The 17,433-nt window shown below is 37.3% G+C and overlaps 1 protein-coding gene across 1 annotated transcript in view; it reads right to left on the reverse strand.

Annotated features, from left to right (window-relative positions):
• Positions 1 to 455: 455 nt before the first annotated feature.
• The window catches only part of wdr1.S (WD repeat domain 1 S homeolog), a 33,604-nt gene continuing 16,626 nt past the window's right edge, over positions 456 to 17,433 (reverse strand). Inside the window, 10 exon segments of the mRNA NM_001089729.1 lie at positions 456 to 643; positions 2,834 to 2,978; positions 3,435 to 3,608; positions 5,843 to 5,953; positions 7,594 to 7,681; positions 8,451 to 8,607; positions 11,052 to 11,139; positions 12,652 to 12,885; positions 15,297 to 15,377; positions 17,264 to 17,341. Of these exon segments, the coding sequence (NP_001083198.1) occupies positions 534 to 643; positions 2,834 to 2,978; positions 3,435 to 3,608; positions 5,843 to 5,953; positions 7,594 to 7,681; positions 8,451 to 8,607; positions 11,052 to 11,139; positions 12,652 to 12,885; positions 15,297 to 15,377; positions 17,264 to 17,341 (1,266 nt within the window). The 3' untranslated portion in view covers positions 456 to 533.

The following is a 17,433-nucleotide window of genomic DNA, read 5'->3' on the forward strand; positions in this document are numbered from 1 at the left end:
CTTCCAAATATCAGCGCCAGGATTGAAAGGCAAAACTTGACTTGTAAATACATAAAAATGTTTATTGGTTACCCTCACTCTGAGCAACAATTTATGATGTACGGTCAAGAGCAACAATACACTGTAGCTGCACACGACAGGATTCTTAACTTTGTTCACAAAAGAGTTAAGCCACTATGACTGCGGATACAGAAATGTCCTGTAATACAAAAAATGAGAAGTTGGGATCTCATGCCGTCACGTAAGCACAATGAATTTTCGATATTAAACTTTGCACGTCTGACACCTTCCTGTGGACGCAAAAAAATCGGGGCCCCTGGAATGTTGACCAATTGCAAGTGACCATTCGCTAAAGCTTTTCGAAGTACAGTACATTGGTTATAGAGGAGAGACACCACCTTTGAGAGAATGAGAAAAGTGGAACAACATCCAAAGAGATATAAAACAGATAGAGATTTTTTTTTTTTAATTATTATTCCCAATGCAGTAGTTTTAGTCCCTGAACAGCTCTACTCTAATTGAATGGCGCGTGCTCATTTGAAGGTGACTGTCCACTGTTTGACACATGCATCATGGGATACTGTAGCCAACGTGTTTTCATCCAACCAGGCCAAACTGCTCACATGGTGTAGCCTATGGGCATCTAGAAAAACGAACATTGAAATCAATAGATTGATATTTCTAAGAGAAAAACAATAGAACATCGACACTGCAATAATAGCACCCCTAAAAAACACTAATTTCTATTCTCAAGGAACGACCACATCCTTAGTGAGTGCCCATAACTGTAGCCAAATGACTACTACTCACTCATAACAGCTCATTATTCTTATAACCAGAGCTGTGGAGTCAGTCAGCAGCAATTTTGGATATCTGGAGTCGGAAAAAATGTACAGACACCGGGGGTCATTTATCAACACTGGGCAAATTTGCCCATGGGCAGTAACCCATGGCAAACAATCAAATTGCTGCATTCATTTTTCTACTTGCAGCTGGCTTTAAAAAGCTATTCACCGATTGGTTGCTATGGGTAACTGCCCATGGGCAAATTTGCCCAGTTTTGATAAATGAGCCCCACCGACTCCTAATAACTTTGAATACAAGAACTGAAAATAATCAAAAAAAAAAAAAAAATCAGATTTAAAAGGAGAAGCAAACCCTTATTAAAAACAAAAAACAAAACCCTACCAGCCTACCCCATATAGACCCCCCTCGCAACCAGCTTAGCCACTACCCTCGGCAACTTTTTACTTACCCCTCTGTGCAGATTCAGAGATCGCAGTTCACGGCAGCCATCTTTCGGGTCTTCGATAATCTGACCATGAGACCGCCGTGGCGGCACATGCACAGTTGGAGCCATTTCCCGGTTTGCGGCAACTGCGCATGCGCCAAATTTACGGAAATTGTCATATCGCTGGAAGAAGACACGGAAGATGGCTGCCGTGAACTCTGATCCCTGCATCTGCACCGAGGGGTAAGTAAAAAGTTAAGTGCATTTGCCTGGGGTAGGGGGGGGAGCGAAACTAAATAGGGGTTAGTTTCTCCTTTAAAGAGCTTCTATGAAGGAGGATCTGGCAGAATTAATTCCATTTCTAAGAACAATACGTTAGTTAATTTTGGATTGTATTTACCAGCCACACTACAGCTGTATGCCAGGTACAGTTAATATACAAGCTGTTTTTGGTTCATGTAGTTTAACTTTGATTTTTGTTTAGAATTACCAAAGGGTGTGATTTATATTTATGAGCTCTGGCAGTGACACAATGCCTTGTATGGGGTGTACTTAACTTCTTTCAATCAACACCGAATATACATTAGTATATTAAAGTAATTGTAACACAATATACTGCATGCACTGGTAAAAGCGGTGTTTATTTTAGAAACTCTACTATAGTTTATATAAACAAGCTGTTGTGTAGCCAGGGGGGCAGCCATTCAAGCTGGAAAAAAAGGAGAGAAGGCACAAGTTACATCGCACATAACAGATAAGGCCTGTCCTATAAAATGGTTTTATATCTGTTATCTGCTGTACAACCTGTGCCTCTTCTACATTTTCAGCTTTGAATGGCTGCCCCCATGGCTAAACAGCAGCTTGTTTATATAAACTATAGTAGTACTTATCTGTTATCTATTGTGTATCCTGTGCTTGAATGGCTGTCCCCATGGCTACACAGCAGCTTGTTTATATAAACTATAGTAGTACTTATCTGTTATCTACTGTGTATCCTGTGCTTGAATGGCTGCCCCCATGGCTACACAGCAGCTTGTTTAGATAAACTATAGTAGTACTTATCTGTTATCTACTGTGTACCCTGTGCTTGAATGGCTGCCCCCATGGCTACACAACAGCTTGTTTATATAAAATATTGATACACTTTTAGTTTTTGGTGTTACTGTTCATTTAAAAACAGAGGAGTCAGCGGTACCATAAAATGAGGAGTCTGAGTTGAAATGTATGTACTGTACATGTACTAGACTCCATAGCCTTTTTTATAACAGTAACTCGCCTATAGTTATTAGTAGTGATGGGTGAATCTGAAGCTTCATTGAGAACATTCGTGAAATGCATTGAAGTCTATGGGAGACTTTTTGACACGCAAAATATTTGACACACAAACATTTTTTTGAGATATTGGAGTCTATGGGCGTAATTTTTTCAGCAAAACTTGGCCAAAGATTTCGCTCTTCACTAGTTATTAGTGGATCCAAGCAAGTAAATATTCACTAATTGGCTTTCTAGTTGGCTGCCCCTATGGTGTCCAGTCCCACAGCTTGGAAACCCTATATTAGATTACAGACCAACTTTTATAGTAAAAATAAATAAAGTACTTACCTGGCATTTTGATTCTTGTATCTGGATCACTCAAGGTCCAAACGTATACCATCATATCCATGCCGCTACTTGCAAAGTGCTCATTGTCAGGTGACCAGGCCACGGAAAGAGCTTTTGCATGGTGTCCGTAGTAACTGTTATGTTCCTAGTCCCAAAAATGTAAAGTCAGTTTTAATCTCCCAAAAAATAAAACAATCAATTTTTTTTTTTTGCACTGGTCACTGAGCACAGACCACACAGCCTCTAGAACAGTCAATGCCCACATGACAGTAAGGGGGCAGATTTATCAAGGGTCGAATTGAAAATTAGAATTTTAAAGTTTTTTTTTTTACTGTCAAAACGGTCAAATTTGATTAGGGAGTTATTCAAATTCGATTTGAGTTTTTAAAAAAAAAAAAAAAAAAAAAAAAAAATAGATTTTTGAGATTCATCATAATCTGGCCCTTAGAGTCTGTAACTCCCACCAATGGTTAATAGGAATTGCTCCTCAAGAGAGAGATCAACAGGGCAAGAGAGTGACTCTTGAATAGAGGCATCAGCCATAAGTCTATTCTGGTTGGGCTTATTAGGACTAAATATATATGGCTACAAATATTCTCACCGAATATCCGTCTGCAACACTGAAGACTGTAACAACTTTGTTAGCATCGGTAACTGCAAGGAAGGCGCCATCAGGGGAATAGGCGAGGTCAGTCACTGCACCTTTTGCTGGTAAGGTCTTGCCTTCATCCTTCAAAGAATTTCCTTGAATAGAATACAGATGAACTTTCCCATCCTATTAAGAAAATATTGGAGAAGCTACAGGTTAAACGGATTAAAAAATACAGTATATTTTGTTTTTTTTTTTAAGGTCTACTCTGGTACACACTAGAAGAAGGACCTACCAGACGGCCACCAAGGAGCTCAGCAAATTGGGACAAACTTGGGTCCGTGTTAGCAAGATATGCCCAATTTGCTGCGGAGCTGCTGCCATAAATGTTACATCTTTTATCCTGCAACAATTCCAAGCATGTGCCACTTCCCAGTGCCAGGTTGTGACAACATTATAGGACTGTCTGGAGATATACAGTTGTGTTCATAATAAAAGCAGTGTTTAAAAAAAGTTTATAAAGCTCAAAATCCTTATAATACCTTTTATTTCCATACACGTGAAAGCACTGGGAACACTGCCCAATCTATTCCAAATTATAACATGAATAAAAGTATATCAAATTTGTATTTTTCCTCTTTACAGAAAGTGAAGAAAAGGGAATATTAGGCTGTTCCAAAAAATAAAATAAAAATCGCAGTGTCTGCATTCTTCTTTACAAACTCAAACATTTACTGTATAAACTGAAACATGTTTCAAGATTTTGTTTTCCTTTGAATGACTGAACTAATATTGAGTTGTATAATCAGTGTTTGAGAAATGCTGCACATCTGTGTTACATGGAGTCCACCAACTTCTGGCACCTGTTACATTCAGAGCCGGGCAGGCGCCCTAGGCAGCCTGCCCGGCTGCTGCGCCCGCTAGTTGCGCACTTCTGCGCATGCGCGAAAAGACGCTTCAGCGCATAGACGTGTGAGCGCATAGACGCTTCTGCGCATATCGACGCATGCGTTCACGTACTTGCGGTCGGCAGTGAAGGGACCGGACTAGGGGTAGGAGTAAGTACGTGCCTGGCGCCCCTCCACCTTTGCGCCCTAGGCACGTACCTACTCTGCCTACCCCTAGTTCCGGCCCTGGTTACATTCCCCAATTCTTCTGCATTTTTTGCCTCAGAAACAGCATTTTTGATGTCACCCCACAAATTTTATATTGGTTTACGGTCAAGGGATTGGGCTGGCCCCTCCATAAGGTCAATCTTGTTGGACTGGAACCAACATCTTGCTCATTTACTGGTGTGTTTGGGTCGCTGTCTTGTTGAAACATGATCTCTTCAAGTATTTTGATTTATTGAAACGGATCCATGATCCCTGGTATGAGATAAATAGTCCCAACACCACAGTATGAGAAACATCCCCATATCATGATGCTTGTGCCACCGGCTTCACTCTGTACTGTGACTTGAATTCAGTGTTTGGGGGTCGTCTGACAAACTGTCTGTGGCCCCTGGACCAAAAAAAGAACAATCTTGTTTTCATTCCACAAAATGTTGTGTCATTTCTCTTTAGGCCAGTCAATGGGGGTCATTTATCAACACTGGGCAAATTTGCCCATGGGCAGTAATCTGTGGCAACCAATCAGATTGTTGCATTCATTGTTCTACTTGCAGCTGGCTTTAAAAAGCTAATCACTGATTGGTTGCTATAGGTAACTGCCCATGGGCAAATTTGCCCAGTGTTGATAAACGAGCCCCAATGTCTTCTTTATCAAATTGTACGTTCTTCAGCACTTTTTATTTAGTTATTTTTTTAACAATGGGACCTTGCGGGGGCTTCTTGCCGATAGCTTGGTTTTACTTAGGCGTCTTCTAATTGTAACAGTATCACAGGTAACTTTACACCTTCTTTGATCTTCCTGGAGCCGATCATTGACCAAGTCTTTGCCATTTTGGCTATTCCTCTATCCATTCGAATGGTAGTTTTCAGTTTTCTTCCGCATCTTTCAGGTTTGGTTGCCATTTTAAAGAATTTGAGATCATTTTAACTGAGCAGCCTGTCATTTTCTGCACATTTTTGCATAAAAGTTCAGCTTTCACTCTACTACATGTTTGCCTGTCTGGATCGGATATACCCCCACAGTGATTATTCTCCTCTATACAAAAATATTTGTGAGGGAGAGAAATCATTACACGCTTATTGAAAATCACAATTTTGCCCAGCTGCCTTGCAATTACTGACTGCTGGTTGCTTGTAAGGATCAAACAGTATAGGTTATTTGGCTGAAAATGACAGTTGAGGGACCTTTTGCCTTTAGGGTAGATGCCTCTGATGAAGGTATTGACACTAGTGTGAAAGCATATTTAACATAAGCATGATAAAGTCAACAAATGAACACATACATGAGAAAGAAAGATGGACACTTACCGCTCCACCAACAGAAACCGTGCCAGAACCCTTATGAATTGCTACAGCCTCTGGTTCATAGTCCAAAGAGTCAATTGCAAAAACCTTTTTCTTGTCCTTCAGAAGAACAATCTTAAAAAAAAAAATACATAAACATATAAAGGGCATGTGTTAGAATTGACATATGTTTCATGTTAAACTATCTGATTATTAGAAAGTCCGTTCTGAATTAAAGGGCAAGTCAACCCCAAAATAAAAATTTGCCTAATAAAAGAAAAACACAATTCTAAGCAACTTTCCAATATATATTGATTAACAATTTTAAGAGCTTTTAAAGTTATTTGTAATTAAACTGAATTGCTACTGAAAGCAGCTTTGGCTTAACTCCTGGTTGTTAAGTTTTAAACAAAGTTGCAAAAGTCTTGGTTCCCCAGCAAAGACAGGTCTGTTAATCAGCTGCCTTGTCTTACATTGTATCTTGGACATCAGGGCAGACAATAGATAGGGACAGACAAACACTGCTTTCAACAGCAATACATATACACAACTTAAAAACCATAGAAAATGTATAATAAATGTATATTGCAAAGTTGCTTAGAATACAGTAGAACCCCCATTTTAAGTTTTTCAGGGGACCAGAAAAAATGGTGTAAAATCTAGGAAAATGTAAAATCAGGGAAATGTATTATGATTAATATGTAGGTGGGACCACAAAACAACAATGTAAAATGAGGGAAAACTTAAAACCAGGGGATGTAAAATGGAGGTTCCACTGTAGTTTCCTTTTATTAGGCAAAGTTTTGTTTTGGTTGGTTTGTTTTTAGCCAAACCCTAGGGAGGCCCATCCAGAAAACCAACTGCAAAGACATTGGCAGTAAGTGACTATACACAGAATACATACTCTTGGAACAACAATGGATTCTGTAATGCTAATATATACCAAATGGCGGGTCTTAAACCACAATCAAAGTCAGGCTCTTGAACAGTGGCTGAAAAATCACTATTACAGAATAGTCATTCTAATGGCCATGCTATAACATAAAAGTTACCTTAAAAGGGCATGTAAAGTCTAAAATAGAATAAGGCTATAAATGCTGTATTTTGTATACTAAATATAAACATGAACTTACTGCACCACAAGCCTAATCAAACAAATAATTTATGCTTTCAAAGTTGGCTACAGGGGGTCACATCTTGTAACTTTGTTATACATCTTTGCAAGACTAAGACTGTGCACATGCTCAGTGCGGTCTGGGCTGCTTAGGGATCGTCATAAACAAAGCTGCTTGAGTTCTGCATGGCTGGGAAGTAAGGCGGGGGCTCCCCCTGCTGTTCATAAGTATGATTGTTTCCCTGCTCAGCAGTTAGGGACCATCTGACAATTCCTATCCACAGCAGTAAATGAAGGGAGAATTTCACTGCATACAGTCAAGTTTCTTATAAAAACGGTACACATTTTTTATTAAAGTATATCGGAGATGGGTTTCTTTTTCATTAAATACAGTAAAAATGAGATATTTTTTTGCCTTTACATGCCCTTTAAAAGGTGAACCACCCCTTTAATTATAAATCATCTTTTTTGAAGGCAAACCAAGCCTATTGGGCCAAGCCTATTTATTGTTTAAATGATTTTCTAGTAAGATTTAAGGTATGAAGAACCAAATTATGAAAAGATCCATCATCCTGAGAACCCGAGCATTCTGGATAACAGGTTTTATACCTGTACAAGTACTGTCCACAGAACACACACTGGAAAGTGAAAGTAAACATACCTGCCCAATGCACACAGTTACAACATATCCACCAGAGCCAACGGCAACACATTTAGGTTGAACATCCATTTTAACAGATTCCGAAGAACTAAAGAACAAAAAAAATAATTAAATTGCACTGTTTGACTTGAGGTGATTTTTTTTTTTATTTATTTATTAGTGAACAATAAATGTACACACAGAGGCACATTCATCAAGGGTCGAATTTATACAAGTTATTTTATTTATTTTAAAACTCCCATGAACTCGAAAATTCGACAATTCAATAAATTTGAATATTTAAAACTTGGATGAACAGAATCGACCTGAAAAGTCGAATTGAATTATAATCGAATTTAAAAAAACAATACAAAAAAAATAGATAAATAATTCTCTCTGAAAAAAAAAACTTGAATGTCAGGAAGGCTGAACTCAAAATTGATCCCTTTATCACTCCCATTGACTTATACAGAAAATCATCAGGTTTTAGGTGGCGAATAGTCGAATTCAAGTTCTTAAAGGACCAGAGTATGATAAATCTCGAAAATCGAAAAAAAATTTAAAAAAAAAGAAAAAACAACTCAAATCGAATTTGAATAACTCCATAGTAGAATTTGACAGTTTTGGCCATAAAAAATAAACTCAATAATTCAAATTCACATTGTATGTGTTTTCTTAACACGGACAGGTTTGTTCACAGAGGAGTAACATGCTCTTAAAAAGCACCAGGTCACATGCACCAGTGAAGACCCATGAAATCTATACAAATAGATAAGAGTTCATCAGTTATACTTGGTGATGTGTCACATGAATCAGTGAAATGTGGGAGGCATGAACTAACTATGTCCCCTTGCTTCACAGGTACATCAGAAACACACCTGTAATCTTTGCTGATCAGATTGGTATAGCGTAGAGTATCATCCATGCTGCAAGTTATTAGCTGACTGGAACCATCCAGATCCATGCTAGAAACTTGGTTGGTATGACCTTTACCAGTGAAGGTGTCGTTCTCACCTGTCTCAGCATCCCAATAATGTATATTGTACTATTAAGGAAAACATCTCATATCTTAAGCAATGCTGTCAATCTTTGTCATTTAACCCTTTCCAGCACCCATATATTATTCTACAACCCCAAAATGTAGAATCTACTGTACTGGCACGATGGTCCCTCTGTGTTCGCACAACAGAAAGCAGAGTAATGTTGAGCAAAACGGGGACATGGATTTTCATAGATTAGAATTTTCTTAAAGGAGAAGGAAAGTCTTTGTGCACTTGGGGGTGCCAAATGTTAGGCATCCTCAAGTGAATGTATTTACTTACCTGAAACCCCAGGCTGGTGCTCCTATCAGCAGAAAACTGCACCGGCCCGTGGTTATACCAGTGAGCACCACAGAGCGATCCTCTTCAGTCTTCATCTGCGCATGCACAGTAGAATGAAAAGCCAAACTTTAACTAAAAAGTCAGCTATTTCGTTCAACTGCGTATGTGTCACCCCGGGAAATTCTAAAAAAAAAAAAGAAGCTGGAAGAGGATCACTCCGTGGTGCTCACTGGCATAACCCCGGGCCAGTCAGTTGGGGCTGCCTAACATTTGGCACCCCAAGTGCACAAAGACTTTCCTTCTCCTTTAAGATTTCTTAAATGAAATATAACACAATTGACTACAGATCTATTTTGTGTTGATTCCATAACTTGAGAATCGTGCATCCTAAAGCAAAGAAAAGGAAAAACTCTATTGCATGTTGTAAGCAATTATGTGCAATTAAAGCCTTTCTCCATCAATTAATAAGAACCTTGGTAGTTGTCTCTATACCTTGGGGAAAAACCAAGTCATGTTTACACAGCAACATCAATTTTGAAATTAAGTAATGGTTGGATAATGTTTCAACGGACACTAATGTAGTAGTAATTCAGTTAAAAAAAAAAAAAAAAATCAGTGTTTCTAATTTCCCAATGTACATTTACAGTGAGCAAAATGGTTAGGATTTGGCCCTAAAAAAAAAAATTATGTCACTGTGTTCCCCTAGCATAAAAGAGTTTTTTTTTTTTAAATGTACAAACCCGATGTTTCTCGTTTCTCTCACTAACTGTGGACTATTTATATATGTTGGTGTGGACTATTTGGGATTCTGTGTATTAGTGTGTGCCCCTGAGGAAATTCAATATAGGGGGGGGGGGAGAATTAACTTTTGTTTTGTTGCCAAGATATACACGGTTATGGGATCAATTATTCAAAAACTGGTTATCCAGAAAGCTCCAAATTATAGTAAGGTCATCTCACATAGACTCCTATTTAATCAAAGGTTTCTAATTTTTAAAGATGATTTTCTGGTAATCTGTAAAACAATCCTGTTGGATTTAATTAATGTTTAAATGGATTTTTTTTAGAAGACTTAAAGGAAAACTATACCCCCCAAACAATGTAGGTCTCTATAAAAAGATATTGCATAAAACAGCTCATATGCAAAACCCTGCTTCATGTAAATAAACTATTTTCATAATAATATACTTTTCCAGCAGTATGTGCCATTGGGTAATCATAAATAGATAATTGCCATTTTAAAAAATAAGGGCCGCCCCCTGGGATCGTAGGATTCACTGTACTCACAAACAAACCAACAAACCATACATGTTAGGTCACATGAGCCAATTAACAGACAGAGTTGTGCCTTTTGCTTCCTCACTTCTTCCTGTTACAGTTAGTGTTGTAGTATTTCTGGTCAGGTGATCTCTGAGGCAGCACAGAGACCATCACGAAATGGTGGCTCAAGGCAAGAGATGTAAAAGGGCAATATTTAATTAAATATATATTCCAGTTTGGTAAGATTCTTTAATATGCCACTTAATATGATATGAACTATCTGTTGCTTAAGTGTTCATTTTGGGGGTATAGTTTTCCTTTAAGGTATGGAGACCAAAATTATGGAAAAAAAAACCCCCAGGTCCGAGCATTCTGGATAACAGATCCTATACCTTAAGTTTACAGAAATAAAGTTATTTAGTTATCGCACAAGAACCAACATTTCAGTCTGGTGCTGCTCCTCTAATTTTTTTTTAATACAAAAAAAATCAAAAGGAGGCACTTGGGCAGAAGGTTGGCAATTCTATGAAAGCAGCCCTTTAGAAATCCCTGCATTATATGCATAAAATGCATTTTATACATAGAAATTGCATTTTAACTATAAAAAGTAAAACTCCTTTTCTTTAGAAACACTCAAAGAAAAGAAGAAAGTTAGAAAAACTGGAGAAAGTGAAACAAAACTTATGTTTGTAGTATAGATGTCATGCACCTGATCATAGAACTCATGCAGTGGTTAGGCTGGAAATGCAAATACAACTTACTGAAAGTAATCAGTGAAAACTATAAGGACTATAGGAAACCACTCTCCCTCTATTCCCACATATATGAAATCACCAAAGCAGCATCAGATAGAAACTCCCTTTAAGCAAGTAACGTTGCCTGGCACAAAAAGGATATTGATGTGTCCATCATGGCTTCCAGTATAAATGGTGGATCGCCCATCACTTTTATCTACAGTCATACACTGTATCGACTTGTTGTGTCCCTGCAAACAGAAAAAAAAGATTGCAGATCATATAGAAAACAACACAGGTGAAGAAGTACATTTCAAGAAAGGTTATGTGGAAGTGCTTAGAATCTGGCAGCTAATAATAGCAAACTTTGATTATTCTTTTAGGAAATGTGAACCCTAAAACAAATGAATTGATGTTACTCTAAGCACTTTTGCAATTTATCTTAAAATGAAAAGAAATATCAGTTTTTAAAATGTCAGTGTAATAAATATATATATATATATATATATATATATATATATATATATATATATATATATATATATTTATTTATTTTTTTTCTCCAATGCAATAGTGTAGTGATGCCTGTGGTCATCTTAGAACAAAAGGGGGTAAATATTTCCTTGACGGTTCTAAGCAACAGATTTGAAATTAAGCATCTGCTATGTGGCCATCCCTTGCATTACTCATTAACAAAAGTCATACACAATCTCCTTGACACATAGGGGCAGATTTATTAAGGTTCGAATGGTAAATTCGAATGCAAACTTTCGAGTTGAATTTTGGCCAAAACACACAACTTTGAGTTGGGAATAATCCAAACTTGAAGTCGAGAGTTATTATACTTTGACCCTGGAAGTAACTCGAATTTGATCGGTTCAGCCATTTGAAGATGTTAATAGCCTTCATGACATTCTAGTATTTTTTCAGATATAAACCTGATTCGAGTTTTCGGGTTGTTATGGTTTGTTCGAGTTTTGTTTTTTGTTTTTTTAAACAAAATACCATGAGTTTTGAGTTTATTAAAGGTAAAAAAAAAAACCAAACATTTATCACTTGACCTTTGATAAATCTGCCCCATAAAATCACATTTATCATATATACATTTATATAGATTTTTCTTGCTAAATAATACAAAGTTTATTACTAGGCCAATGGTAGACAATTACTGAACAAACAAAAACTCTGCCATTATTACCGGGAATGTTTACCAAAATCTTGATTTGGGGAAAACCTCAATCACCACATTTTGCTAAAACCTTAATCAAACCAAATTGCATTTTATCATTTAGTGAGAAAAATCCTGATTATTTTATTTTGAAAATTCCAAATGTGAAAATAGCTTCACTATTTCATTGACTTTTCCAAAAGCTTTAATTGCCAAATTTTGAAATTCTATTTTTTTTTTTCTATCGGTCTTGAAAAGTCCGAAACGGTGATTTTGTATAATGAATAATGGCAATCTCGGTTCTTTTGCTGTGGAAAAACGGAAATCATGGAGAAATTGTGATTTTGAAAAAAGCAGCCCCATAGTGTTGCATAATTCTTATGGTACAATCACTCTTACTTTATGAATAACCCTACTGTGAATAAGGGTTTAATCTGTAAATCAATTCAAAATCAAGACCCCAGAATAAATATAAATTTCAGAGATATACTGTATATAGTGATGTAAAGTAATGTATTAAAATAAATAAACCAGTTATACAAGCTACAAATTGAGGATTATCCAGCCAGTAGAAATGCTGCTTTATATACAATACCTTAATTATACGGAATGGTTTGGCAGGATTATTTTTGTCCAGATAATTGATGTAACCGGAAAGTGAAACAGACAGCAAATAATCCTTTTGCCATAAACAGCCCAACTGCTGGTCCAATACATCTGAACCAAGATTAAATGTAGTGACTGCAGAATTAGCAGCAACATCCCAGATCTTTGCAGTTTTGTCACCAGATGCAGAAAGCAGTTGGGTACCATCAGGACTCCAGCTAACCTGCAATATAGAGATTACAGACACAAAGCTGGTCAGGACAATTTTACAAGAATACTGGGTAAAAAAAAAAAAAAAAAAAAAAAATTTATGTTAAGATGGTATTAGTTTAAAGGACCAGCAAAATAAATAAAAAAAAAAATAAAAAATAAAATTATTGTTAGTATACCACACAGACAAATAAAACTTAGAAATTGCCAAGTCTTTATTAAGAAATAACTTTTGTGGTGCTCGATTTCTCCTCCCTGCCTTCCTTCTAGGAGATAGCCAGGGAGGAGAAATTGAGCGCTGCACTATGGATTGTCTCCCTGTCATCCTTTCTGAAGAGGAGCGGAAGCTGAATTTCGGAAAGTTATTTCTTAATAAAGCCTTAGCGATTAGTTTGGTCTTTGTGTTTTTTTTCGTTGTCTACGAAATAGTAAAAAAAAAAAAAAAAAAGGTTACTGGTCCTTTAAGTAGTACAGGTATGGGAGGTGCGGTGCTGTGCATGGAGGAAGGGGGCCCCCATCCTGAGGTCAGGTAATGCAAGCAATAAGGTGCTGTTTGATACATTCCATGGAAACTTCACAAACCAGAGTCTGGCTCACTGGCGAGATGCCTGTATAAGCTTTATCTTTACTTGATTTACATCTAACCAGCACTGGGAGTATGTGTGGCCAATCCATCATTGAACAACATGGAGGGCGGAACCGCTTAATTGTACTATAACGATTGTTATCTCGCCAATCATTCAACGGGACTGAATAGCTTGTTCCTGCCTAACATACATGTTTGACTATGGGCCATTACACTTAAGTCCATGAATTATGCCTCAAATACCACACTAGACAACACCAGCACAAGTATCTTGGGCGGCAGTCAATCTGACATGCCTGTCGGCCTCAGCTGCTGAACAAACTTTGCGGAACAAGCTACATTAATCATGGAGCACCAAAATGAATTTACAATTTGGGAATTAACTCCTGCACACTAACATCCGACTAACTGGATTCACGTTGGCTCGCTAACTTTATTATGCTCATAATAAGTGGCTATTTTGCCTATTAACATACTACAGCATGGACTATTGAGCCTCTAACACAGCGTTAAGTTCAAGCCCATACTATTCACCTTTCTTACATCTGGTTTCATTTAGTAGGTGGTGTAGTCTAGGAACCTCATAAAACGGGGGAGGGGGGGATCCCTATTTCCGGATGCAGTAATGCCTGTTTTTAATTGGATTTTATGTTTATATTGTCATGGCATGGTTGTGAATAAATATTGTCTTTTAATACTATACTGATACTATATCGCGTTATCCATGAGCAGAAGCTTTGGGGGTTAAGTCCCAATTTTTGCTTATTCTAATTTTACCAAGTTGTTTGTGGACACTTGGCTCATGGTTATTTCATAATTGAATTTGCTCTGCTCGAGTTTTAGGTATTTTCTAACAGGTATGGGACCTGTTATCCAGAATGCTTGGGGCCTGGGGTTTTTCAAATAATGGATCTTTCTGTAATTTGGATCTTCATTCCTTAAGTCTACAAAAAAAATCATGTCAACATTAAATAAACCCAATGGGCTGGTTTTGCTTCCAATAAGGATTAATTATTAGGGATGCACCGAATCCACCATTTTGGATTCGGCCGAACCCCTGACTCCTTTGCGAAAGATTTGGCTGAATACCGAACCAAATCCTAATTTGCATATGCAAATTAGGGGTGAGAAGGGGAAAACATTTTTTTTTTACTTTTGTGAGAAAAAAAAAAAGTCATGCGATTTCCCTCCCGTCCCTTATTTGCATATGCAAATTAGGGTTCAGTTCGGCTGGGCAGAAGGATTCAGCTGTATCCGATTCCTGCTGAAAAAGGCTGAATCCCGAACCGAATCCTGGATTCGGTGCATCCATATTAATTATATCTTGGATCACGTACAAGGTATTGTTTCATCGTTACAGAGAAAAAAGAAATTGATTTTAAAAATGTGGATTATTTGGATAACGGATCCCATACCTGTAAACTACAAATGCATTTACACATTTCAGAGCTTTTTGATAAGGGTGATCGCGCACAGGGATTTGTCATCCATGATCTCTGTCATGTCATGGCCCCATGGGGTTTACAGAGAATAGTTCCCATAACTATAGTTATGTGGAACTTCAGAAAAAATATTAGCACACAGCTAAAGATGGAGCAAACGTTACCCAAACATTTATTTCAGGCAGCTTACAATTTCACTCTGTTTAAGCAAATGACAAGGATTGTTCCATTCCAGCGATATGAATGCTGTGACGTGGTATACGGATGGGTTTCATGATGTGCCACGCAATGTTACACAAAAATGTGCTTGATTGTGAAGATTCTACTTTAGACTACGCAAAAAAGCCTATGTTGCAATTAAATGAAAATTAAATTAAAAAACAAAGTCAAACATACCGCATAAATTCCACCATCGTGTGCTTTACTTCCTCCAAGACTGCAGACCTTTTCTCCGGTCTTACCATCATAAAGGAAAATCTAAAATAGAACAAAAATGTTAAGCAAGAAACGTTAGGAATGCTGGGATTTATGATTGCTGTGGGCTGAACTAAACCCTAAAAATTAATATGGCTAAAAATGGCATATTTTATATACTGAACTTGTTGCACGAGGCTAAAGTTTCAGCTTGTCAATAGCAGCAATGATCCAGGACTTCAAACTTGTCACAGGGGGTCACCATCTTGGAAAGTGTCTGTGACACTCACATGCTCAGTGGGCTCTGATTGGCTGTTGAGAAGCTAAGCTTAGGGGTCGTCGCTAATTATCCATCAGAAAATTAGGTTGGTCTGTAATATAAGATGATGCTACAGGGCAGATTATTAAATTCTGATGCTAATTGCACTGGTTTCTGTGCTGCCATGTAGTAATTATCTGTATTAATTACTAATCAGCCTTATATTGTGACATTTCTATTCTATGTGTACCCAAAAAAAATTATTCAAAATCCTATTTTATCACATTAGTCAAGCAAAATGAACTTTAAATTACACTATATAAATTATTTGAATCTTGTTTCCTTCAGTCTGGGAATTCATAATTATAACAGGCAGGCAGGAGCCATTTTGTGGACACTTATTAAGACAAGTCTTGTATCATCTCGGAATCTTGTTTGTGCACCAGAATGGGGGACCCGATGTCCATCCCCATGCCCTGGCTACACAATTAAATGGTAAAGACAACGGGGGGAATGTGGGGAGAGCAGTGACATCTTGGAAGTGCTGAATGGAAAGTGAAAGTAATTGTCTGCCCCGCCTCTATGCCACTGGCATAGAGGAGTGGCAGACAATATTTGATTGACAGCTGAGATTTTTAAATGAGTTTACAGCTATGAATGCTTTAATAAAAAAAAATAGAAATTGGATTTCATGTTTAATTTGAAAAGGACTTTTATTAAACAGATTTTTGTGTCTGGGTGACAGGTCCACTTTAAGCTCAGTAAGTGACAGCAGCACAGAGCATGTGAAGTGAATCAGCAGAAAAGAAGATGGGAGCTACTGGGGCATCTTTGGAGACACAGATCTTTACTGCTAAAGGGCTGTGGTTGCCTTGGGCTGTACAACATTTCTAGCCTACTTCTTTACTTAAGCTTTACTTCTCCTTTTAAAGGGGTGGTTCACCTTTAAGTAAACTTTTAGTATGTAAAATAGAAAGGCCAATTCTAAGCAACTTTTCCATTGGTTTTTTTTTTTTTTTTACATTTTTTATAGTTTTATAATTAATAGCCTTTTTCTTCTGACTCTTGCCAGCTTTCAGATGGGTGTCGCTGACCCCATCTAAAAAGCAAATACTCTGCAAGGCTACACAATTATTATTACTGCTACTTTTTATTGATCATCTTTCTAGTAAGGTCCTCTCCTATTCAAATTCCAGTCTCTTATTCAAAACAATGCATGGTTGCTAGGTTAATTTGGACCCTAGCTACCAGCAAATTGAAGAGCTGTTGAATAAAAAGCTAAATAACTCAAAAACCTTAAATAACAAAAAATTACAAATTGCAAATATTCTCAACATCATACTAAAAGATAACTCAAAGATGCACAACCCCTTTCACCCCTACAGTCAAAGAAATCTCTGGCCAATAAACTGTACTTATGTGCCTTAAGGGAGAGTGACCCATGAACGTACCACATATTTATGTAATTTTGTCTTCCCAGAGAAATTCAGGATAATGTAGCATAGTGTTTAAAACTAATACAAATTAGTTTGCTGCAACAAAATTGATACATATTGTATACATTGTAAAATTGTATTGTACAATGCAATGAGATGAAAATAGGCAGAATATGTGGTACTACAGATACTGTGATTCATTCATGTGGTATTTATGTTCTCTTACTGGAGACACCAATTTACAAATGACGTACCTGCCCATCAGCACCAGCAGAGGCAAGTCTGCTTCCATCCGGAGAGAATCGGACACAATTTACAAAGCGACTGTGGTCCTGTTAAGAGAAATTAAATCTTTTTAAAATAGAAGTGCTGGAGTGGCAAAGGGTCATTCAATATATATATATATATATATATATATATATAT

Source organism: Xenopus laevis, chromosome 1S (assembly GCF_017654675.1).
Source record: "Xenopus laevis strain J_2021 chromosome 1S, Xenopus_laevis_v10.1, whole genome shotgun sequence".
NCBI lineage: Eukaryota > Metazoa > Chordata > Amphibia > Anura > Pipidae > Xenopus > Xenopus laevis.